Source organism: Pollachius pollachius (genome assembly GCF_949987615.1).
Source record: "Pollachius pollachius genome assembly, chromosome: 12".
Lineage (NCBI taxonomy): Eukaryota > Metazoa > Chordata > Actinopteri > Gadiformes > Gadidae > Pollachius > Pollachius pollachius.
Window position 1 is genome coordinate 12,346,417 of NC_136945.1, and position 23,809 is coordinate 12,370,225.

The 23,809-nt window shown below is 41.4% G+C and overlaps 3 protein-coding genes across 3 annotated transcripts; all 3 read left to right on the forward strand.

Moving 5' to 3' along the window:
• Positions 1–2,806: 2,806 nt before the first annotated feature.
• On the forward strand, positions 2,807–3,584 carry gnrh2 (gonadotropin-releasing hormone 2; the record flags this gene model as incomplete). Its single annotated transcript, XM_079748737.1, has 3 exons — positions 2,807–2,944; positions 3,255–3,338; positions 3,546–3,584. The coding sequence occupies 3 exons, from the start codon at positions 2,807–2,809 to the stop codon at positions 3,582–3,584; spliced, it is 261 nt and encodes an 86-aa protein (XP_079604863.1).
• A 579-nt stretch (positions 3,585–4,163) lies between these two features.
• zmat1 (zinc finger matrin-type 1) lies at positions 4,164–12,070 on the forward strand (the record flags this gene model as incomplete). Its single annotated transcript, XM_079747640.1, has 13 exons — positions 4,164–4,296; positions 5,713–5,813; positions 5,901–5,987; positions 6,288–6,520; positions 6,572–6,582; positions 6,686–6,979; positions 7,134–7,224; positions 7,380–8,326; positions 9,403–9,489; positions 9,789–9,932; positions 10,243–10,485; positions 10,640–10,730; positions 10,886–12,070. 13 exons carry the CDS (start codon positions 4,164–4,166, stop codon positions 11,838–11,840), a joined length of 3,417 nt encoding a protein of 1,138 aa, XP_079603766.1. The 3' UTR covers positions 11,841–12,070.
• A 3,787-nt stretch (positions 12,071–15,857) lies between these two features.
• Positions 15,858–19,882, forward strand: cd8b (cd8 beta). Its single transcript, XM_079748526.1, has 6 exons — positions 15,858–15,978; positions 17,532–17,861; positions 18,638–18,715; positions 19,002–19,094; positions 19,313–19,346; positions 19,595–19,882. The coding sequence occupies exons 1-6, from the start codon at positions 15,888–15,890 to the stop codon at positions 19,617–19,619; spliced, it is 651 nt and encodes a 216-aa protein (XP_079604652.1). The 5' UTR covers positions 15,858–15,887; the 3' UTR covers positions 19,620–19,882.
• Positions 19,883–23,809: the final 3,927 nt, after the last annotated feature.

Here is a 23,809-nt window from a genome sequence, read left to right on the forward strand (position 1 = left end):
TGTGGAGGGAGAGAATTTTTGAGAAGAAAAATCCAAAGTAGCAGTGTCAAGAATCCGATGTTGTGACGGAGTGCGTGGGGTCCTTGTTTTGTGAAGCAGTCGAGACCTTTCCCTCGGCTGCTGGCTGTCTCTGCACCGTCATTGCTATTTCAGGTTAACTCTCATTCCAAAGCGTTACAAGTGCCCATATTAGTAGTTAGGTGCCACTGTGTTTAGTTACTTCTTTGTTATGTTTCCAACTTCTCTTATAGCCGCTGAAGTGGCAGAGGGAGGAGTGGTGTTGTTCCCCTTATGGCTTGTCTGTGTTTGGCCATTTAGTCCTGTTTTAGTTAAAAATGTTTGCTCAAGATCACGTCACAAGAATATGACACTGTGCCAACTTTTCAGACGAACGTAGCGTGTTATCTCCAAAAAGTGCCTCCATAGTTATGTTGAACCCCAAAAAATGATTTTAGCAAGGTAATGAATTTCCCACAGACCCCAGCTAGCAGCTCCATGTTCGCGGCAGCTCCATCGATGTGGCCCCGCCCCAACTAGGAGTAAAAGGAAATGCCGCTGTCAGCATAGCCTATGGATGGAGCCATAGGGGTTTAGATAAATTCACAGTAGATCTTTGAGTGTACTATTGTTCCAGCAGCACTCACTTATGCCATTCTTCCTAAATGCGCCGCCAATTCATTTAAATTCACTTAATTGTTTGGTATATTATAAATGGTACACAGTAGGCACCTGATTGTACACAACAGAAAAAATGATTGCTGCTTGGATGAACCTTTTATCTTTAACGCTCCCCCCTAAAAAAAAAGATTTATACCGCCGCTCTAGCAGAGAGAGGTATCGATTGATGGAGAGGGTCTCTGGTAGAGAAGTGGAGGTTCAGAGTGTTCATCCATGTCATGTTTATTTCAGTTAGAGAAGTTTACACTCCCCTGCTGAAACAGGTGTCCCCTTTCATTAACCAACCCTCATTGATGTCCTTACATGACTTGCTCTTCTACCGGTTTTCAAAATGGTCACTACCTACTACCCTTTGTACATAATGTAAGGTTATTTATATTTCCTTCTTGTCTTCTTGCCTTGCTTTTTTTTTTTTCTTTTTTTAATAGATCTATATTGAACTGTATTGGGACCATTTCAAAAACGTTTTCGAGATTATCTTTTTTTGGCCATTTCTAATTTGATGTCTTAAGCAATTTTTTTTTTTCATTTGTGTCTGTCTCTAGGGTTTTGTTATTCAACATTTTAATATATGTATATATAATTATATATATGCTAACAAATTATATATAATTATATAATACCAAATGGCCTTTTTAAGCAAGATAATGTTCAACATAATAAAGTGCTTGAGATTTTATCATTCCTGCCTCGTTATTTTGTATAATTACAAATTAAAAATGGTTGTTCAGCTCCCATTTGCAATGAGGCACCAGCAACTGAAACGGAGACAAGTGTTGTCATTGGCTGTTTCATGTCATCCACATCCAGTGCTCATTATGGCTGAAGTGAGACAAATGGGTTTCAAATAATTGCCCATTTGTCTTGTGTGCAAGCATTCCTCCAGAGTATCAATCAGTGTTCAATCAATCAGCCAATAACCCCTTCTTATTAAATAGTAATGACCCAGTATTACTTACCCTAGGGTGTTTGTGTAACATGCTATCCACCGTTTTCCTTATCCAGCGTGACATCCTCACGTACAAAGACACATCCAACAGTACAAAGCCGCTTCCTGTATCGGTGTACATCTAAAACCTGTTACTTCCTGTATAGGTGTCTGGTTACAGCCTAAACCTGGATGAGGCCCTGGTGGTCTTGATGCTTCAGATGGGAAAGTAGATGTTAAACGGCCTTCCCAAGAGGCCAGCATATGCTCCTCGTCTTGGGAGATTATGTGATCAGTCAAATGCATTTTGTGAGGCTAATGGAGGAGCCTTCTGGGTGTTTAAGGGAGGAGTATTTGCAGGGGTGGGCCACCCTCCTGAGTAATGTTTGCCCCTGATAATTGGAACAGCAACAGTGGTCCGCATTCCCTCATCTCCCAAGACCCATCCTTTGACCCCTGGTGGCGTCGGGGAGCAGAAGGGTCAACATGGTGGGCGGAGGTAGAGGGACCACAGGACAGAGTGACGTGGGATCCGGAAAGCCCTCCCTACTGGTACTTATAACAAGGAGGACCAGACGCACTGGACCACCGCCTATATACGTGTTCTGACTGCTGTACCTGAACACCCACACATCTTTGACTTTATACTACACTGGGAGATTCAAGGAAACTGGGTGGATACCTGTTGTGACAAAGGAAGTATAAGGTAAGTTTGAATGTTTCTTTGCGCCACACTGTTTAACTGTATCTAGGCTGCGTATTTGTACCTGAATTGATCATTCTGTCTCCACTTTTAATTAAATATGGTACTTTTAATTTTAATATATTCATTTCCTTTCTATAATGCGGTTAAATGTGTATTTTGCATTGATCACTGTTCCCAGCAAGAAGAAAATCATGTTCTTGAATATGAAAAAATTCTGAACTCTGCTATTTTAGAAAGAAAAAAAAGAGCTTTTCCCTCTTGAGACATTATCAACTTAGCGTTAAAATCTAGTTTAGCTCGTATTTATGGAAATAACATGCAAATCACAATCAAAGCTATTTTATGAAGTGGTAAGTCAAATATAAGATGATATTTAAGTGTATCAGATCATACATCACATTTTCCCATAAGCCTTGTATAAATGACTCATACTTCTTTCTCCTTTGTGTTTGTGGATTCCATCGTTGTGACCTCTCCTCCTCGGTGCCAGGACCATGATGTACGTGTCTCGGCTGGTGCTGCTTCTGGGCCTCCTGCTGTGTCTGGGGGTTCAGCTCTCCACCGCCCAGCACTGGTCTCATGGCTGGTACCCTGGAGGAAAGAGAGAGCTGGAGGCATTCACCACCTCTGAGGTAGGAATGGACGAGTGAACCAGTCTGCCATACTTTCAATTACCTATTTGGTCCTGTATCTGACGTCTTTATCCAAACTGCGGCATTGTTCAGTTTTTACTACATTAAAAGTGATTGATGCATGTCATTCATGAGCAGGTATGGGTGAGGCAGCTGACTGGATAGGTCGGCGTTCAAACTTGGAACCTTTTAGCTTTGAGTCATGCACCCTCAACACTAGATTATCTTATACCTTGATTTTTCTCCTATGTCACCCTTCACATATTATTTTTGAAGGTAAATGTGGCTTCCCTCCCTTTCTCCCCTCCAGGTTTCAGACGAGATCAAGCTGTGTGAGGCGGGGGAGTGTAGCTACCTGAGGCCCCAGCACAGAGGCACCTTGAGAAACATCTTTGTAAGTAAATGCAAAAGGACCTGTTGGGTTCAAACTGTATCTGACATGCTGCATTGATTGAAATGATAACAACATTCAAATTAAATCATATTAAAAGTATAACTCATCTGAGAATTCAACACAAATGCTTTGTTGTTTGTTGCTGGTTTTTTGTTCATTATTTTTATTAATTAAGATATTTATCAGGCTTAATATTTTTGTCCACAGATGGATGTCCTGGCCAGAGAGTTACAGAAGAGAAAGTGACATCAGTTTGCACTTCTTTTCTAAATAGGGGAAATTAGTTACTTGACTAAATGGGCTTCGTAAAATACATTTTCTTTTTCATTTTTTTTTCTTGGCTCTCTGTGGTCTATAATACATTGCCAATTAAAGGTTTCAAACATCCTTTCCTTGTATGTGTGCCCTTATATCCTATAATAAAGGATATATTTTGTTAATGTTGGGTTTTTCTTTCTTTCAAAGTGATTTGTGTTGGAAGAGGTGAGAAACATGCATAAATGTCTTGCATTTACAATGGTTAAAATAAAAATATCAACATGTATATTTTGCTTTTTGGTTGAATCATTAATCAGGTGCCATCGTGTCGAATAATATAAAATAAAATAAAACATTTATATTAAAATGTTTCGTTGTCATTCTTGTCATGTTATCTTCTTTGCGCTCCGGCTATTGGCGTAAGTCAATGGGCGTACCCAGCCTATTGATACCGGAAATAGCGTACCGGTAGACCGGATAACGCTACAATGCATGACCCTCTCCTCCGCCTACTGTGGCACATAAACCAAATTGCGGATGTGCGCATTTCTCACAATAAAGGAAAAAATGGAGGGGCGCGTCTGTGCTACGCAACTCGCAGAGTCAGATGATAACACTTTGAGTAGTACCCCTTTCGCGGCCTCTTTAAACGATGGTGGCAAATTAATAAACACTAAAATAAAAAGTGCCCAGACTAAAGGTGAGTTTGTCTAGAAAGCGAAAATCCAGTCATGGCGTCCTAAGTGGAATGCTAACGTCAGCCTCTTGGCTAACTTGCTAGCAACTGCCTTACGTGGGTTAGCTAGCCTCTTAGCTAACTCGAGTTGTTATTTATTGCCTTTCTTGCGTATGAGACTCGCTTGTAGTATAATCTCCCAATAAAACTCAACCAATATAAGTTAGGCCCATTAGAAAGTAGAATAGCAACAAAACGACCTGTGTAAGGGTTCTTTCTGGTGGCTAACTAGGTAGTTGACAAGCTAACAAAGCTTACTGCAAACGTCTTCCCTTTTCATCCACACACCAACAAGTTATACTTTAAGTCGGACCCCCAACATCAGCATATGGATGGGGGATTTTATAGAAGGACCTTGTAAAGGGCTAAAAGCTGGACGATGTATTTCGGTTATTTTGGGCTTTAAATGGCAATCAAAGGTGTCAGTTTTAGACCCCTCCCCATTACTACTTACGAGTGTCAAAGAGCCACGGCGGTGTTGCTGGATTACATTTCTTACGTACATTCATCCGACACTTTTTCAAGTTTATGATGATCGATATTGCTAATTAATAAATAAATAGGCTTGACTCTTTAGTAGAAAGGCCAATCTTGCCCTCCATTTATGTATTCATTGTTATTTAACAAAATAAAATAAATGGTTGGCATAATGCAACTGCTTCAGAAAGGGTCCACTTATTAACAAGTCAAAAAACTACTTATTTGGCGCTAATGCCAGTAATTCCCTTGCCTGGCGCTGCGTGGTGTCTTCAGAAAATGTACCCTTAAGGATAATGTATAATGGGGTACAGTCAACTCCAGTAATGATCCCGGAAATAATATTAAGAAGTGCATCTGTAATGTATTTATCATAAAATACAGTATGTTCTGGCATGTTTTTAAATTTGTTTTTTATTCATTCAACATTAAAGTACAATGTATGTATGTATTGTCATTTACATTAGTCATTAAAGTAGCGATAATTACATAACAGACAATGATATGATCTGTAATAGGCTGCAAGTGAACCTGCTTTAAGCAGATGGGCTAGTACATTTTAAGAGTACATGATACCTGCATTATGTCGGTGGCCCCTCAAAGTAGCAAATAAGCTCAAGGTAAGACCATATGTGGGGTAAATTATTAATGAGCATGTTTATATGGACACGGCATAAGTAATTTCCTAGTAGTAGCAATGTGCATGATGCCTATTAGGTACAAGGAATCAAACATTTCCCAAAAAAATCCCATGCTGGCTATTGTTCTTGTAGACCATACAAATAACCGTATACAGAAAAGCTGTGGGCTTTATCTATACTTTGAAATGATGATTTACAGTTCAGTTGTGTTTTTTTTTGGGAAACTATTTAAACTAACCTTTAACCGTTTTTGACCTGGTAGGAAACCCGAGTGACCAGGACTTAATGAAGGGTCTTCTTTCTGATGACTACTGCCATGTGTGTGACACTATGCTCTTATTTGAGCCTCACATACATTATGAGGTGGGCGTCGCTGCATGAAGTTTAGTAAGAATCCTCTCTTGAATGATAAATAGTCTTCGGTGACATCTGTGTTCTCCTAACCCTAAGGGAGAGAAGCACAACCAGAAAGTGAAGATGTACCTGGAGAGCCAGAGGGCAGTGGGGACCATGAGCAAAGACTCAGGAGAACTCAAGGTAAATGATGCGGCTGAATGAATGATACAATCATTGAGTGATCCTTAATATTCAGTCAACATTTGATCAGAAATAACCTGTTATTGGTTCAGCAATTAAATATCGGAGGACACGTCTGGCTGTGGCCTAGAGCAGCGCCAGTCGATCTTAAGTTCACTGTTAGCCAGTGAAAATAATATTCATAAGCAGCTGTATATACCATGTTGGGCATTCTGGGAATCTGAGTTCATTGTCATAAATTTACTTAAGTAAAAGAAAAGGATAAAAGTGAAAATAGTTCTATGCCTCTGTTTTTCTCAGAAAGATGTGCCGACACACATAGACCTCTTCTGTAAGTTATGCAACATGGTGTTCTGTTCCCCGGTTGTGGCAATGTCCCATTTCAAAGGCAAGGTCCATGCTCAAAACCTGCGTAGGCAACCCTTCGAACCATCCAAAGGCAAGTTTTATAATGTCAAGACCAAAACTTTTAAACTCCTTCCTAAACTAAGTGTTGCCATGTTTGTACTAACTACATCTTTAAAGCATAGCTAGTATCACAAATCAGACCTTAGATTCTTGTCTAAAGTCTGATGGCAGACAAGCTCCAATCTATGTGATTTCTTTCACTTCATATATGTTTTCAATCCTTCGTGTTGCCAGAGAAGGGGAACTGTATGCGTGTAATTGGCCAGTGTCTGTAACTAAGTCTCTGTAAGGGTTTCACAAAGGAAGTGCTGTTGAGACTCAGTCTTGTTTCAACCTCTTAGAGTTGAATCAGCCGGGCCTACCAACTCATTCTGGCCAGACGCAGGCTTCATACAACGTGAAGCCCGCAGTCTGCACCACGGCAAACCCCGGGCAGGATCTGAAGGACCCCAATTACTGCGCACTATGCTCTGCTGCTTTCAACAACCCCAAGATGGCACTGCAGCACTACAACGGCCGCAAGCACCAAAGGAACAAAGCCAGGGAGAAGTTGATGCGAGGCCTCGGAGAGGATGCCCAGCAAGGTACTGCCCAGAGCATCTGTCTTTACATAAAGTTTTTGGTCGGAACGTACTCTAGTCTTTAACAGTTTGTTAGTGGATGAGTCCCGTTCAGCTGCTTTATCCATCCCCCAAAAGCTCAAGCCTTTTGTATTTGTGTGACTCCTTTTGTCTGCAGCAAGAGGTCTGATCTGTCAGGTGTGCAATGCACGGTTCACCTCCGTGGAAATGTATCAGGCACACATGAAGGGGAACAAGCACCAGGTCAAGTGAGTTCCATTCAATTCCATCAAATCCAAGTCATCGAAGTCTCATCAACAATCACCTTTCCAGTTGAAAAATGGAATGGTTTAGCACCTACAAGATTGTGGACTAAGAATAAGAATGAAAAGGCACCATTAACCAGTCCTGATGTGTTGACCAGGGAGAAGAAGGTGATTGACCTGTGCAAGTCTCAACCAAAGGACTACAGCTCCTTTGCGGATGAACTGGCCGACTACATTCAGGTCCAGAAGGCTCGTGGGATCAACACCCCGGCAGCCAGTCACCTGACACCCAAGGGAGGCAAACAGAAGGACGGCGACAGCACCGAAAGGGATCCAAGGGACAGTGTACATCACAGAATATATGAACTGAACTGTCCCCCAGTCATTGAGCCCCCATCGTCCAAGCCCCTCTTGGGTCCAGGCTACCCGGCCGCTGGCTGGGGTCCTCCTCCATATCAGCCCGGTCCCTCCTTCCCTCACCCAGCGCTCTTCCCAAGCACAGGCGCCCCTTACCCCCCCAACCCTAACCGACCGGGGGCACGGAAGAGGCACAGCGAGCAGTCGAGCTCCTCGTCCTACTCCTCGTCGTCGTCCTCCTCCTCGTCTTCCTCCAGCAGTGACAGTGAGGAGGAGAAGAGGAAGGGGAGGAGACACAGGAGCGGGAGGGAGAAGCGGTTAGGAGAACGGGACTCTGATGAGGAGGTTTGGAGGGCGCAGCGACGGAAGAGGGCGAGGCGCAACCGCTCCCAGGAGAGAAGAGGAGGAGGAGGAGGAGAGGAAGGCGGGATCGCTCGCACAGAGAGCAGCAGAAAGGGACATCGAGATCCCGTTCGGAGGCGAAGGCCGGAGAGGAGTCACGAGGAGTCTGTGGAGGGTGAAGGATTAGAAGAGACGGCGCTGGCTGTGAAACACTTGAAGGCCAGGAATCCGTCAGAAATGCAGAAGGAACTGGTGGCGACGCACCCAGAGGCTCAGTTTATCCCTGAGCAAGCAGAGACACAAATGGCCGTGCCACTTAAACCCAAACCCAGGAAGGAGAAGAAGAAACAGCGAGAGATGGAGGACAAGCGGACGGAGGAAGAGAAGCTGTGGGATGAGTCTATGGGCCTGTTTTAGACGCCCAACTCTAACTTTTCATCAAGCCCTCCCAACATTAACAACCGGACAGATTTCATGAAAAAGTTATTAATTGACTGCCGCGTAAGAAGATCCAGAAAGCCTTGTGTTGTCCAAGCATCCTAGTTGGCTGGCTAGTTATTTCTATAATTTGTATTAATTAATGGAAAACCTTTGCTGTTTTTTTTAATACACATCTTTTCTTGTCACAATAAAGCTATTTTTCTTTATCATATTAGTTTAATTATCATTGATTGCACTGTACTACTCATATGTTTACATTTTCTAATATATTATTGGTTGTATGTAATTAATATCATGTCAAATATAAGTATTTGCATTTATTCAGGGTCTTTGTGAAATCTAAATTGTAGTTCCTTTAGCAGCCTGTAGTTGGCACTGTTCACCCATGATTTATGCAGAGCAGCATAACTAACGCTGTCAGAATATACTACTTGAATAAGCATGAAGTTTGTTAACAAAAAATGAAGATAAAAACGACGGTTGTGATGATGGTATGCTTCACTTACATTTAGCTCATGTACGTGTGCAATGTGCACAGTTTGCAGTTCGTTTGGGGTCAGACAGCTGCAAAGGTGACAACGAGGACACAGTGCTTAACATGAACAGATGCATCAGGGTTTCATTTCATTGCAATTTAATTTTACACGTTGATGTTTTGTGCCATATACTTAATGAATCCCAAACGGTGAAGAAATGGGTAATTCTCTGTCTTTGTACTATCAGTCAAAATGATTGATGGGGACAAATCACTCATTCCTTTCTGGCACTGCCTCCTATGTTTGATTAGCCTAAGCTTGTCTAGGCTAAAAAAATGTGAAACTTTCAAATATCAAAACTGTTTTTGACCTGGTAGGAAACCCGAGTGACCAGGACTTAATGAAGGGTCTTCTTTCTAATCACTACTGCCATGTGTGTGACACTATGCTCTTATTTGAGCCTCACATACATTATGAGATGGGCATCGCTGCATGAAGTTAAGTGAGAATCCTCTCTTGAATGATAAATAGTCTTCGGTGACATCTGTGTTCTCCTAACCCTAAGGGAGAGAAGCACAACCAGAAAGTGAAGATGTACCTGGAGAGCCAGAGGGCAGTGGGGACCATGAGCAAAGACTCAGGAGAACTCAAGGTAAATGATGCAGCTGAATGAATGATACAATCATTGAGTGATCCTTAATATTCAGTCAACATTTGATCAGAAATAACCTGTTATTGGTTCAGCAATTAAATATCGGAGGACACGTCTGGCTGTGGCCTAGAGCAGCGCCAGTCGATCTTAAGTTCACTATTAGCCAGTGAAAATAATATTCATAAGCAGCTGTATATACCATGCTGGGCATTAAGGGAATCTGAGTTCATTGTCCTGAATTTATTTAAGTAAAGAAAAGGATAAAAGTGAAAATAGTTCTATGCCTCTGTTTTTCTCAGAAAGATGTGCCGTGCCGACACACACAGACCTCTTCTGTAAGTTATGCAACATGATGTTCTGTTCCCCGGTGGTGGCAATGTCCCATTTCAAAGGCAAGGTCCATGCTCAAAATCTGCGTAGGCAACCCTTCGAACCATCCAAAGGCAAGTTTTATAATGTCAAGACCAAAACTTTTAAACTCCTTCCTAAACTAAGTGTTGCCATGTTTGTACCAAGTACATCTTTAAAGCATAGCTAGTATCACAAATCAAACCTTAGATTCTTGTCTAAAGTCTGATGGCAGACAAGCTCCAATCTATGTGATTTCTTTCGCTTCATATATGTTTTCAATCTTTCGTGTTGCCAGAGAAGGGGAACTGTATGCGTGTAATTGGCCAGTGTCTGTAACTAAGTCTCTGTAAGGGTTTCACAAAGGAAGTGCTGTTGAGACTCAGTCTTGTTTCAACCTCTTAGAGTTGAATCAGCCGGGCCTACCAACTCATTCTGGCCAGACGCAAGCTTCATACAACGTGAAGCCCGCAGTCTGCACCGCGGCAAACCCCGGGCAGGATCTGAAGGACCCTAATTACTGCGCACTATGCTCTGCTCCTTTCAACAACCCCATGATGGCACTGCAGCACTACAACGGCCGCAAGCACCAAAGGAACAAAGCCAGGGAGAAGTTCATGCGAGGCCTCGGAAAGGATGCCCAGCAAGGTACTGCCCAGAGCATCTGTCTTTACATAAAGTTTTTGGTCGGAACGTACTCTAGTCTTTAACAGTTTGTTAGTGGATGAGTCCCGTTCAGCTGCTTCATCCATCCCCCAAAAGCTAAAGCCTTTTGTATTTGTGTGACTCCTTTTGTCTGCAGCAAGAGGTCTGATCTGTCAGGTGTGCAATGCACGGTTCACCTCTGTGGAAATGTATCAGGCACACATGAAGGGGAACAAGCACCAGGTCAAGTGAGTTCCATTCAATTCCATCAAATCCAAGTCATCGAAGTCTCATCAACAATCACCTTTCCAGTTGAAAAATGGAATGGTTTAGCACCTACAAGATTGTGGACTAAGAATAAGAATGAAAAGGCACCATTAACCAGTCCTGATGTGTTGACCAGGGAGAAGAAGGTGATTGACCTGTGCAAGTCTCAACCAAAGGACTACAGCTCCTTTGCGGATGAACTGGCCGACTACATTCAGGTCCAGAAGGCTCGTGGGATCAACACCCCGGCAGCCAGTCACCTGACACCCAAGGGAGGCAAACAGAAGGACGGCGACAGCACCGAAAGGGATCCAAGGGACAGTGTACATCACAGAATATATGAACTGAACTGTCCCCCAGTCATTGAGCCCCCATCGTCCAAGCCCCTCTTGGGTCCAGGCTACCCGGCCGCTGGCTGGGGTCCTCCTCCATATCAGCCCGGTCCCTCCTTCCCTCACCCAGCGCTCTTCCCAAACACAGGCGCCCCTTACCCCCCCAACCCTAACCGACCGGGGGCACGGAAGAGGCACAGCGAGCAGTCGAGCTCCTCGTCCTACTCCTCGTCGTCGTCCTCCTCCTCGTCTTCCTCCAGCAGTGACAGTGAGGAGGAGAAGAGGAAGGGGAGGACACACAGGAGCGGGAGGGAGAAGCGGTTAGGAGAACGGGACTCTAATGAGGAGGTTTGGAGGGTGCAGCGACGGAAGAGGGCGAGGCGCAACCGCTCCCAGGAGAGAAGAGGAGGAGGAGGAGAGGAAGGCGGGATCGCTCACACAGAGAGCAGCAGAAAGGGACATCGAGATCCCGTTCGGAGGCGAAGGCCGGAGAGGAGTCACGAGGAGTCTGTGGAGGGTGAAGGATTAGAAGAGACGGCGCTGGCTGTGAAACACTTGAAGGCCAGGAATCCGTCAGAAATGCAGAAGGAACTGGTGGCGACGCACCCAGAGGCTCAGATTACCCCTGAGCAAGCAGAGACACAAATGGCCGTGCCACTTAAACCCAAACCCAGGAAGGAGAAGAAGAAACAGCGAGAGATGGAGGACAAGCGGACGGAGGAAGAGAAGCTGTGGGATGAGTCTATGGGCCTGTTTTAGACGCCCAACTCTAACTTTTCATCAAGCCCTCCCAACATTAACAACCGGACAGATTTCATGAAAAAGTTATTAATTGACTGCCGTGTAAGAAGATCCAGAAAGCCTTGTGTTGTCCAAGCATCCTAGTTGGCTGGCTAGTTATTTCTGTAATTTGTATTAATTAATGGAAAACCTTCGCTGTTTTTTTTAATACACATCTTTTCTTGTCACAATAAAGCTATTTTTCTTTATCATATTAGTTTATTTATCAATTCATGCACTGTACTACTCATATGTTTACATTTTCTAATATATTATTGGTTTTATGTAATTAATATCATGTCAAATTTAAGTATTTGCAATTATTCAGGGTCTTTGTGAAATCTAAATTGTAGTTCCTTTAGCAGCCTGTAGTTGGCACTGTTCAACCATGATTTAAAAAATCAAAAAACGAAGATAAAAACGACGGTTCTGACGATGGTAGGCTTCACTTACATTTAGCTCATGTACGTGTGCAATGTGCACAGTTTGCAGTTCGTTTGGGGTCAGACAGCTGCAAAGGTGACAACGAGGACACAGTGCTTAACATGAACAGATGCATCAGGGTTTATTTTCATTGCAATTTAATTTTACACGTTGATGTTTTGTGCCAATTACTTAATGAATCCCAAACGGTGAAGAAACGGGTAGGTCTCGGTCTTTGTACTATCAGTCAAAATGATTGATGGGGACAAATCACTAATTTCTTTCTGGGACTGCCTCCTATGTTTGATTAGCCTAAGCTTGTCTAAGCATCACACCAATTGCATTGGCATGCCGCTAGGTAAGATCTTTGCAAGGTTTTCAGTCCCCAACCCGCATTGCAGGAATCAAGCTGTTTGGAATTAAGTCCCTTATCAATGGGTTCCAATAAAGAGCCCAAGCACTTAAATGAATTCATTACTTTTTGGAGAAAGATCAGATGAATACATTGACATTAAATTGAACAATGATCAACAATGCAACTAAAATAAGGTTGCCGGAAGGCATATTCAATCATTTTTTACTCTGAGAAATTAAACTACGTCACACAATATGTGAAATGTGAGCCAATATTGGTTATTATACAAATCATGGTTTATTTGAATCACGAGATTTGGAAGATCATATATAGGCCTATACAATTTCTAACAAAAACTTATCCCCTTAACTAGCCCTAACCCTACTACTATCACAAATTCTTACCCTACTACTAACAATAACCCTCCTACTAACTTACCACTCTACTAACCTAGCCCTAAACCTACTTCCACCACTTACCCTTGTGCTAACACTAAAACTAACCCTAAAGCCTGATTTCCACCGGGGACGTAAGCGCCGCGGTCATCGCTGCTGATCGCTGCCACTCTAATCAATGAAACCATTTCCACCGGGCGCGCTACGGAACGTCTCAGATAAAACACAATACTCAGCTCATGTAGCCTATCACAACATCACATCAACATTACGTCATGACCGGTGAAACCAGGTCAGCAGTCAATCAATCAAAGGGTCTCAGAGGGTTGGCAACATGGACGACGAGAGACTGATTGTCGAAGAGGAGCAACATAAAATAATTTATGAAATGAATCATCCTTTTTATAAGGACAATGTCAGAAAGGACAAAGCCTGGCATTCAATTGCAGTAGTTTTGGGAGTGGAAGGTGAGTACATTAGGTTTAAGATTATCGCGTGGTCTCGTCGTGATCTCGCGTGAATACGGCTGGCTCGCAAGGCAGCGCTACGGTGCCGTTACGCGCCCGGTGGAAATTGACGCAGGGCAGAGTTCGCAGCCGTTCCGCGGCGCGTACGTCCCCGGTGGAAATTTGATACAACCCTACAACTAACCGCACTACAGGCCCAAGCCGTACTACTAACACTAACCCTCCTCCAACACTACTACTAACACTAACCCTGTTACTAAAACACTACTGCAACTAACCCAACTACTAGCCCTAACCGTACTAACACTAACCCTCTTCTACTACTACTAATAACCCTAACCCTGTTCCAAACACTAACCCTCCTACTAACCTAAACCATGTAACTAACACTAACTCTACTACTAGCCATATTACCCTATAGAGTGCTGCAATAAACAGCACTGCAAGGCCCACACAGAGATGTGTGGAGAGTGCCTCTGTCGCCGGCCCTCAAAGCTCCTGTTTTCAAAGAATCCTGCGGTTCTCTCCGCCTCACGCTCGCATCCACGACCCCCGCCAGGTTGTACCGGTACCCACATCCTCCGTGTTAAGGACTACCATAGGCTCTGTATACACCCAGAACCCTTTTGAAACACAGCCCACACATAGATCACAAGCTACAGAGTAGATTGTAGATACACTAGGAATTATACAGTATATTGTACAACATATGAATGCATTGCAAAATTACTGCCTGAGCTCTGATATCGTGGATAGAAATGGCTTTAGATATGGTTGTATAAACTGTGTTGGCTCTATATGAATAACCAATGGATAACCAAACGCATTCATTTGTATTTTTCATCTATGAATGAACAAGGCACATTATAGTTTCAAAGTTTTCTTTACAGAATGTTTTTTTCTATTTGGTATTATTGCAATTTTAAAAGAACGCAACCCTATAGGACTATATTGGATCTCTTGGGCTCCATACATTACATGAGCCTAACATCCTATTAGATTTGAGTGTTTTGTATCATTTATCCATATATATGGATATTTGTGATAGTTTTTGTATTTACTTCCAGTCATCAAAATGTTTGCAATTGAATTAGCTATGATTCCTATCCTCCTTCTTTTAACACTCCTATCATATAGAGGTATTCAATTTAAGAATATTCAATTTAAGAACGTAAGGATGGAACTTTAAGATTAAGCCATTCTAATATATAACCTATTTTGGGCTATAGGCAATAACACAAGGAATAAGTAATATTTATTAATAATCAGGATTATTTGTTGCTTAGAAACAAAATGTTATATGCTTATCAACAAAGGGCAAATATGTTTTTTCTCAAGGCTTAGAATGCTACAAGTAAGATTTGATTGAGAAATGTATTGAAAAATAGTAAACCATTTATACAGATAGGCTACACAACTTATTAATACCTTTGAATACTAAACATTTGCCTAGATAATCTCGAAGGATCTCTCAATACTATTCCGTCCACATTCACGTGGCTTGTGATGTGAATAGCTGGATGGATGAATGATGGACAGATGTATTGGTCTACTAATCAAACCTACTACCCATTTACAGTTCACATTTGTCGCGGCACCTCAAAGTTTGTAAAGAGGCCAACAAGTAGAAGGCCTACTGCGCTCCGTAAAGCCCATGTGATGAACGTATACCACGGCAGGGTTTCTCCTACGCTGGCTCTACTAGGTTGTCTGTAGAGCTCTGAAGCCCAGGTGCGTAGGATCAGAGCTCTGCCTAACCAATCCCCAGCTCTATAGTAGGACATGCACTCCAACATGACCTCCCCTGAGGCCTGGGCCATGCAGCTGTCTGGGCAGGGGTCCACACCACAATCCTGCACCCAGATGCTTGCATGTGGCAGCTTTTTCTCTTTGTGGCGCGTGAAGTTCTGCGACTGAATTCTTTTGTTTGTCATTTCTTGATGGTTGTATACATCAGATCTTGGGAGAAGAACGTGTCAAACGTTTTTAGTCCTAGTCATTTTCATGCTCTATTTGAGCGTCTTTGTACCCACATACTTTAGAATATCGTGTAAAGTCACGTTGTTTTGTGTGAATTGAGAAGTATGCATTGAAGTTGTTCCTCACAGTGACTGAGTATCTAAAAAGAAATTGCTGTACTGTTTCCAGTCCTGTTCTGAAAGGCCCTCTGTGTGTGTGTGTGTGTGTGTGTGTGTGTGTGTGTGTGTGTGTGTGTGTGTGTGTGTGTGTGTGTGTGTGTGTGTGTGTGTGTGTCACAGTTGGGGTGTTACCTTGACGACTGAGAGCCCTGTCATCACAGTTCCTCCCATCCTCTCTGACAGATAGAAAGCAGGAAAAGAAACCATCCAACCCCCACTATCACCATCACCAACCTGAAGACACAGACATGCACAGACACAGGTGCTGCCGGCCGCCTGCCAAGATGACCTACTTAGTGCTGGTATGGACAACTGTCACATGTTTCTGCTGGACATCAGGTAAGGCCGATAAAAGTTGTTGCTTTTACGCAGCTTTGTGCAAACGCATCACGGTATTAAGTGTATTCCGGTGCATACGTAGTCTCAGGCCTCATGTGTACAACTTAGTTATTTTGTTGTTTATGACCCAGGTCTAGTATAGCTTGTGAAGCTTGTCCTAGGTTTCCTGTAAATGATCATCTTTTACACAAATGTATTGTTATAGTTGTAAATATGGGTTAGATAGTCTAACAATGTCACCGTCATTTTGGAAATTCATATCTCGAATGCTTTTACGTTGGTATTATTCAATAAAAAGAGAGAACGTCCCTGAAGTATTTCAATGTGTATTTAATAATATAATTACCATATTGTATCTTGAGATTTTATCTAAGATGTTACTAAAGAAATCTGACAGGACAACTACCCAAGTTCCCATCAAGGTCTTGTAATGTGTCATACATTGTTGAGACAATAGAGATGTCTTTATCTCTATGAATTGCTCTTAAAACAGAGCTTTATTTGGATTGAGACATTTGGTTTATTTGTACCCCTTGGTATTTAAAATGATACGTATTGAGGTTGTTACGTACATTTTGATCAGCGGCCGTAAACAACACCAAATAAAGACTAAACTATATATATATACTATATATATTGTGATATTGAATAATGTGTATAATGTAATATACACTTAATTATATTTCCATCTTTACTGAATTAGAACAATCTGAAGCGGCACGAGGACCTTAACACAGGGGACCAGGTTACATTGATTATTTTCAAGCACCATTCATATGTCAACATGTACTTGGCTTAAAGTAAAAGTTCTAAAAATAGAGGAGATAACATCTTCTTTATAGAAACCTTTAAGACATCTTCAATGTATTTGCAACACTGCATACAAGGTGAGGTGGTGTCACAATGCTGCCTTTGCATCATGCCAACCTTTCTAAATTAGACTGGAAGCTTCTTCATGTGTTTCGCCATGGTTCAGCCTAATTTCCATTCTTGCTTAACATATCTTTTTATGATAATGGGCCTCTGTAACCTATTGGTACATAATATGATCATTGTGTTAACTGGTTGTATCTTCTTTATTTTGACAATGTACGCAAATTCCCTGGATGGCCGAATGCGTTTTTGGCATCAGTTTCTAAAGGCTATACACACTAAGCCTCCCAAAAGCATTTTCTGGCCTTTGGGGGAAACAATCCTTTATCGCTGAGCTTATGATAAACTTCCATTGAACCTTTATATTTTCAATGCAACATTTCTAAAGTCTAGAGAAGTGTAACGACCCATATTGTCGACATCCACCGGTCATCAAAACAGATAAATCATCTAACAATAGTAATATAATTAATCAGTGTCCTCCCCGCTGAATCGAATCCTTCCCCTCTCAATCACATGCGTAAGCGATTGAGCTACACAAAATCTCAAGGGATCAAAATAATACAGCTTAGAAGATAAGCGATGAAGAACAGAACTATAACAATACATATTGTAGTTCTCAGTCCAATCCCTAGATTGACCTTCTTTTGACATCGATCCCCCCCCTCCCTCCCCCCCAGGTTCTGCTCAGGAACCTGTCCGTTACCCCGAGATCAACGGCAGCGAGGCGCTGGCCTGTGTGTGTCACCAGGACCCCTGCGATGTTTTCCTGTGGTTCCGCATCCTGAAGAATGAAAGCCAGCAGTTCCTGCTGAGCGTGAACACCGCTGACCGCATTTATCACAACCCAGGCTTGGACAAGAGCCGCTTCACCGCCACGATGAACAGCGGCAAGTCGACGCTGCGCATCGCCAACTTGATGCGGGAGGACAACGCCATGTACTCCTGTGTGTCAAAGAGCAAGCTGATGGAGGCCATCTGGGCTCCAGGGGTCGTTCTGCTGCCTGGGGGTCAGTAGTAGCGCCGTGCCACTGAAATTATATATTTGGGAGTCACTTTACCCAAGTGTCTCCCAAGTTACTCTCCAGTACCCACAGGTCTGCTCAGCCCGTTTACCCGGGGAGGGTAAACGTTGGGACGTACAAACCGAGGTCTGACCCGTAGGCAAGGTCAAGCATCAAGTCAAGTCATGTTTATTTTTATTGATAGATAGATAACACTTTATTAATTCCCGGAGGGAAAATATTTATTAAATCACAGTTGCATGGAAAAGAAAAGATGCAAGATATAAAATCAAAAAGTACACAGAAAGTACAGCTAAAGTTATACTAAGGGAAAATAAATGTTGAAGTAAATGCTAGTTAAAGGTAGCACACCTTTATCACATGCAACTAGTAATTGTCTTGGTGTTGCGTTAGTTGAGAGTGTTACGCCAATGCGCCCTTGTGTAAAACAAACGACCGGCAGTTCAAAGGCAATCCTTCTTTTTGTCTGATTGAACTGTGGTGCTAGATAAAAGAGATACCGTTGTTTCACCTACTCAAAGCATCCCCTGGAAAAACCATTGAACTAAATGTTATTTTTCAGACTTCAGCCAATCATGCCCTGGCAATTAACCCCCTTCCTGATAATTAACCTTTGGGGTTGATTATCAGGAAGGGGGTTAATTGCCAACCATAGAAAACAAAACAAAAAAAAGTCCAATGAAATGCCCAAATGTCTTCCAAGGAAGTGTTCTGTCTGTGTGTGTCGTAATAAACTGTCTGTGTGGACATCTATCTGACAGTGACCCCTCCAGAACCCACGCCTAAACCCACATCTAAGCCGGTCTGCAGGTGCCGGGAGAAGAGCCATAAGCTGCACCGTAAGTTAACCAGGCTGGCCCCCCAGGCCAGCCCCAGGGGCTGGCCCCAGGGGCTGGCCCCAGGGGCCGGCCCCACGAAGATGGCACCTGGAGCGCTTACAGATGCATCAATGTGGATATTGATGGCGTTTTGGTTCAAAAAACAAATCATCTTGAACATTGCAGATTGTCCGTTTACATTTCAGTCTGAATGCCCATATCCATACCAAGTCTATATTTTCAGTGTCATATGTGTGACAGGCTATGATGCTGTGTTAACCTTGAATAATATATTGTGTTTGTTTAGCAAAGGGCTGTGGCTCCGATGCCTTGTGGCCATCGGTGGGAATCCTGGCGAGCTTGGCCCTGGCGCTTCTCGCCACACTGTACTACTTCAGCCGTGAGTAGGCCTCGCACTTTAATACAACAACAATGTGAAGTCACTGTCAGCCTTCTTTATCCGATGCACAGAGTACTGTTATTAGAGCGTCATCTAAAAATTGGGGTGCAGTTTGTTTGATAATTTGTTAAAAGAATATGTTGCTTGTGCCGGGTTCGATGAATGGAGCATGTTTAATGCTGACTCTTATTTTGATTTGTCTCCTAATTCTCTGACAGGGTTACCCAAGAAATGCCGCCACCACTTTGTAAAGTAAGTAGACAAACAAAGATAGCCAGGCTAGTGTACAGCACGTATCAGCTACATGTTTTATATAAATTGCTTTAAGGATCGTTATTTTCATGTTATTTTTTAATTTTGACTTGTGTATGTATGTATGTATGTATGTATGTATGTATGTATGTATGTATGTATGTATCTATGTATATATATGTGTATCAAAGTCTGTCAGTGTCGACCATGCAATATTATTCCTTTGTTCTTTATTGTTTTCTCTATAGGAAAGGACAGATGAGACTAAACTAAACCAATCGATCTAAAGCTCACATCAAACCGTGTTGGTTTTGTACCCCATGTATAGAATTCATGCCCCCCATGGTTTTTGAATGATCCTAATACCACGGCTATGCTAAGTGAGTGCTTATTAGAGACTTGTACAAACTTTGAAAAGTACCACTGAGGTTGAAGTGACTGAAGTTATTTCTGTATGTAAATAGAATGTCTTGTAAGTACAATGAATGTTCCTCTTTTGTATTGAAACAAAAATTAAAATCACAATTTGAATGTAACGGCTCTTGTCTATTTTATTCATTGGTCTTGTTTGGGGCTATTATATTTATTTAAAATGTGCGGAAGACATTTGAATCAACCTAAATATTTGATAAAGAGAGAGATCATGTTAAAGACTTGATGAAGATAATTCATTGGCAGTGCTTGTAAATCATCATTCACTGACAGTCATTTAATGTTAACAGACTATTACAAAATTGTATTATTGTCCAATAAATCCTATAATAACTTACTTGTGCTGCGTTTTTTTAACTCAGCATGACGACATGATAAAATTCATGCTATTATTTCAGATAGCTGGGACTTTTGAAACTCACTGAATGAACTGCCCTTCCGGATTTAGAGGCATCTACTCAGACAGAACGAAGAATTGCTAGTTCACTAACGAAAATTAATGGAAGAGAATATATCACTCCAGTTAAGGCTGCTATAGTAGGATCGACTTCAAATTCCTTATTTTGTTATTTAAAGTAATCAAAAAATGTGGGGACCAGCCTATACCTCACTAACTCTGGTTCCCCTAGGGAATGCTCATGTACTCTGCTGCTGACATTTAGTTACCAACTAAACCTAAAATAAAGATGGACAATTACTCCTCTAAACTGTGGAATACAATACCTCAAGGAATCAGGGAAGCAAGTTAACATCTTTACGCGCCACTTATAAACATACCTCTTAAAATTAGCCTGCAACTAGCCATTTGAATGCCTCTTCAAATGCAAATGCATGTAATTTTTATTCATATTCTATTACTTCTTCTATCACATTTCTTTCTGTGCTGTTTTTAATTTGATGCATCAGTTTGTATTTGTGTCTATTCTTTTGGTTGATACTCTTTACAATGCATGTTGTTCTGTGTATTGTTTGGCACCCTCAGATTCATTACAATGTCCGAATTGGTGCCATTCAAATAAAATGTATTATGATTATCCTTGTTATTAGTGGTAGGAGGAGTACTTGTAGTAGTATTAGTATTACTCTGTTGCATTAACCTTAGCCAATCAAGGTTTTTGATGTCATCAACAACAGCCTACACCCTTACCACAGCAACCACTAACACTAAACACTCCATAGTGTAAGACCTAAACTCAACGCTTTGAAATTGTACACCTTACCTTAACTATACCTTTACCTAAAACCTCAGCTTTACCATTTCTAACCTTAAACATCTCTAATGCATCGTTGAGGAAAAAAGGGTGCCAGAAAGTCAATAGTCGCATGTTGAGTTTTAGATGAGGTAACCTGATCAAGGTCAGTAACAACAAATGTGGGAAAGTGTAAGACAACCAAACACCTCTGTGAAACCGACTGGTGACTTAATTATACAATATATTGTTTTAATGTCGTGTTTGAGGATTCCAGTTGAGAAACAATTTATAAACTGCTGAATAACATTGAAAGACTGAAACGAAACAACACAGTATTTTTGTTGATTTGATCATTTATGAATATACATACAAGCACAAAGCAAGTACATTGATACGTCTTTGTTGGCACAAAGTCAACAAACAATTTGTTGTCTCAAGGGATATGTATTACAGAGACGAAACAGTGTTCCGAAAATTACTTCCACAATAAGGTTGAATAGCGGATAAAGAGTGGTGAGAAATGAAAGAGACACACACATACACAAACACACGAACACACATACACACATACATATACATGAACAAGCTGCATCTCATGTAATATGCTTCAATGTATTTTAGTGAGTGTAACTGGAGCACAAATGTATTTACATTCAACAGCAACAACAAATGTAAACTATGGTTTAGCTTTACCTTATCTAGTGCACACGAACACCTGTGCACACATGCACGCACACAAACAGACACACACACACACACCATGGTGCACACACACACACACACACACACACAAACACATAAACACGAGAAGGGGAAAGGCATCTGTTCTTTGGTTTTTCTTCTCTGCGATGAAGAGAGGAAGAGAGAGAGAGAGAGAGAGAGAAAGATGAGAAAATGAGCAGCCTTCGCTTGAGATGCCATCTCTCTCGGCTGTCCGCTTCTCAACTCTGAGCGCCTCATCTCGTCTCTGAAACAAAAAAACCACAAGAACACCACAGACCTCACCGCAAACACTGAGACACACACTCTGTGACACACGCACACATACACACACACACACACACACACACACACACACACACACACACACGTACACGTACAGGTAGAGTCAGTCTCGCTGTTTCTTTGCTTTCTGTTTTCAGTCAGTTATAGAGTTAAACATATTTTCGTTTGAATTCCTAAGAAAGAGGTCAGGAAACCACCTGTCCATCTATAATTAAAGAATAGAATTAGAATTTAGAACTGAAATGGAAATGTCCTTTTGAGCTGGGATTCAGTTCTAGTTTGGCGTGTATATGCCACTGTGTATGTTGTGTAACTTCCTTGGTGGGCACATCTTTGTAATAATACTAAGCTTAGAAGGCAATATTGGGTTTTCAGGACTTCTATAGGCACCCCCTGGGATCAATGGTTGTATCAAACATACTACTACTAACCACTATTACATAGCCTTGCATAGCCTACTGTACAGCCACAGGAATGTAGCTTTTGTTCACCTCTTCTCACAGTTCATTATTCTGTTGTCCGATAACCATTAAACAAATATGACATACATGTGATAAAGTAAAAAAAAAAAAAGGATGTGATCTTTCAGCTATTCAGAAAGTATTTTGTTTTAGATATCCTGTCTAGATTCAGTATATAGAATATAGCTGTATACATTTTTTGATGTATCCTTATCCATAATATTATGATTATTTAGCCCATCTGGTTATATGTCAACACAAGATAAGTACATATGTATTTATATTATTTATATTTAAACACAGAAGAAAATGGAAATCCCGCCCCTTCACTTTCCACCATACACCCACACAACCTTTTACACAATGTGCATATTTATGTTATAATAAGCAGCACATGAGCTACAATAACATCTTACGATCAAATATGTGTACGTACTAATCTTATCCTGTAGTTTTGATTAGGGCTTCTTACAACAGACATATTTCCTTGTTGATCTATTTCAAAATGGATGCAAGCGTCTATGACAACTGCCTGATGTCCACTTCCACTTCAGCTTCCAATTCAAAACACAAAAAGAATAAATAAATAAATAAAATAAAATAAAGACGCACAGCCTTGCTGCGATGGAGGTGGTAATGGGTCCCTCCTCCCGGGACGATATACCAGCACTCTGACCAAGAAATCAACTTGCCAACAAACAACCATTCGGCACTCACAGAAACAACGTAAATCGCTTCAACAGAACACAGACACAAATCGGTCATACATGAGTTTTAAATATTATTTTTGATTTGTTCTACCATTTGTACAGAGTCTACCTTATTTCACTGTATCATGTGTTTAACAAAACCTAAGAGTAGATTTTCCAGCAGTGTTTAATATAAAATATTTGAAGCACATATTTGAAGCACAATCTGAAGACCTCATAATACTGAATTAAAAAATGAGAGAAGCCATTGCTATAAACATATATATATATATTGTAGTCTTTTGATAATGAATTGTAAAAAAATTAAATGAACTATTTGCATTTTGAATTCTTAAGAGGGACCAAAAGTCATAAGAATGTGGTTAAATCATTGTTCATATACCACAATTAGAAAACATGAGTTTAGATCATCATATGGCAAACACAGGTCACTCATAACACTAATTATGGGTCTGCTACTTTGACGTGCCACAAAACAGCTAGCAGATAATACACACGTATTTATGTTCACTAGTTTAGTCTACTCCCTCTGCCCTGGTGCTTCAGAGTAGCACAGCCATAATTAGTGTTATGAACTACCTGTGTTTGTCCTACGATGACACCTGACAAGGGTCCGTTCTAACTGAAAATATAGCATCACAAAAAACGATGTTCTTATATAT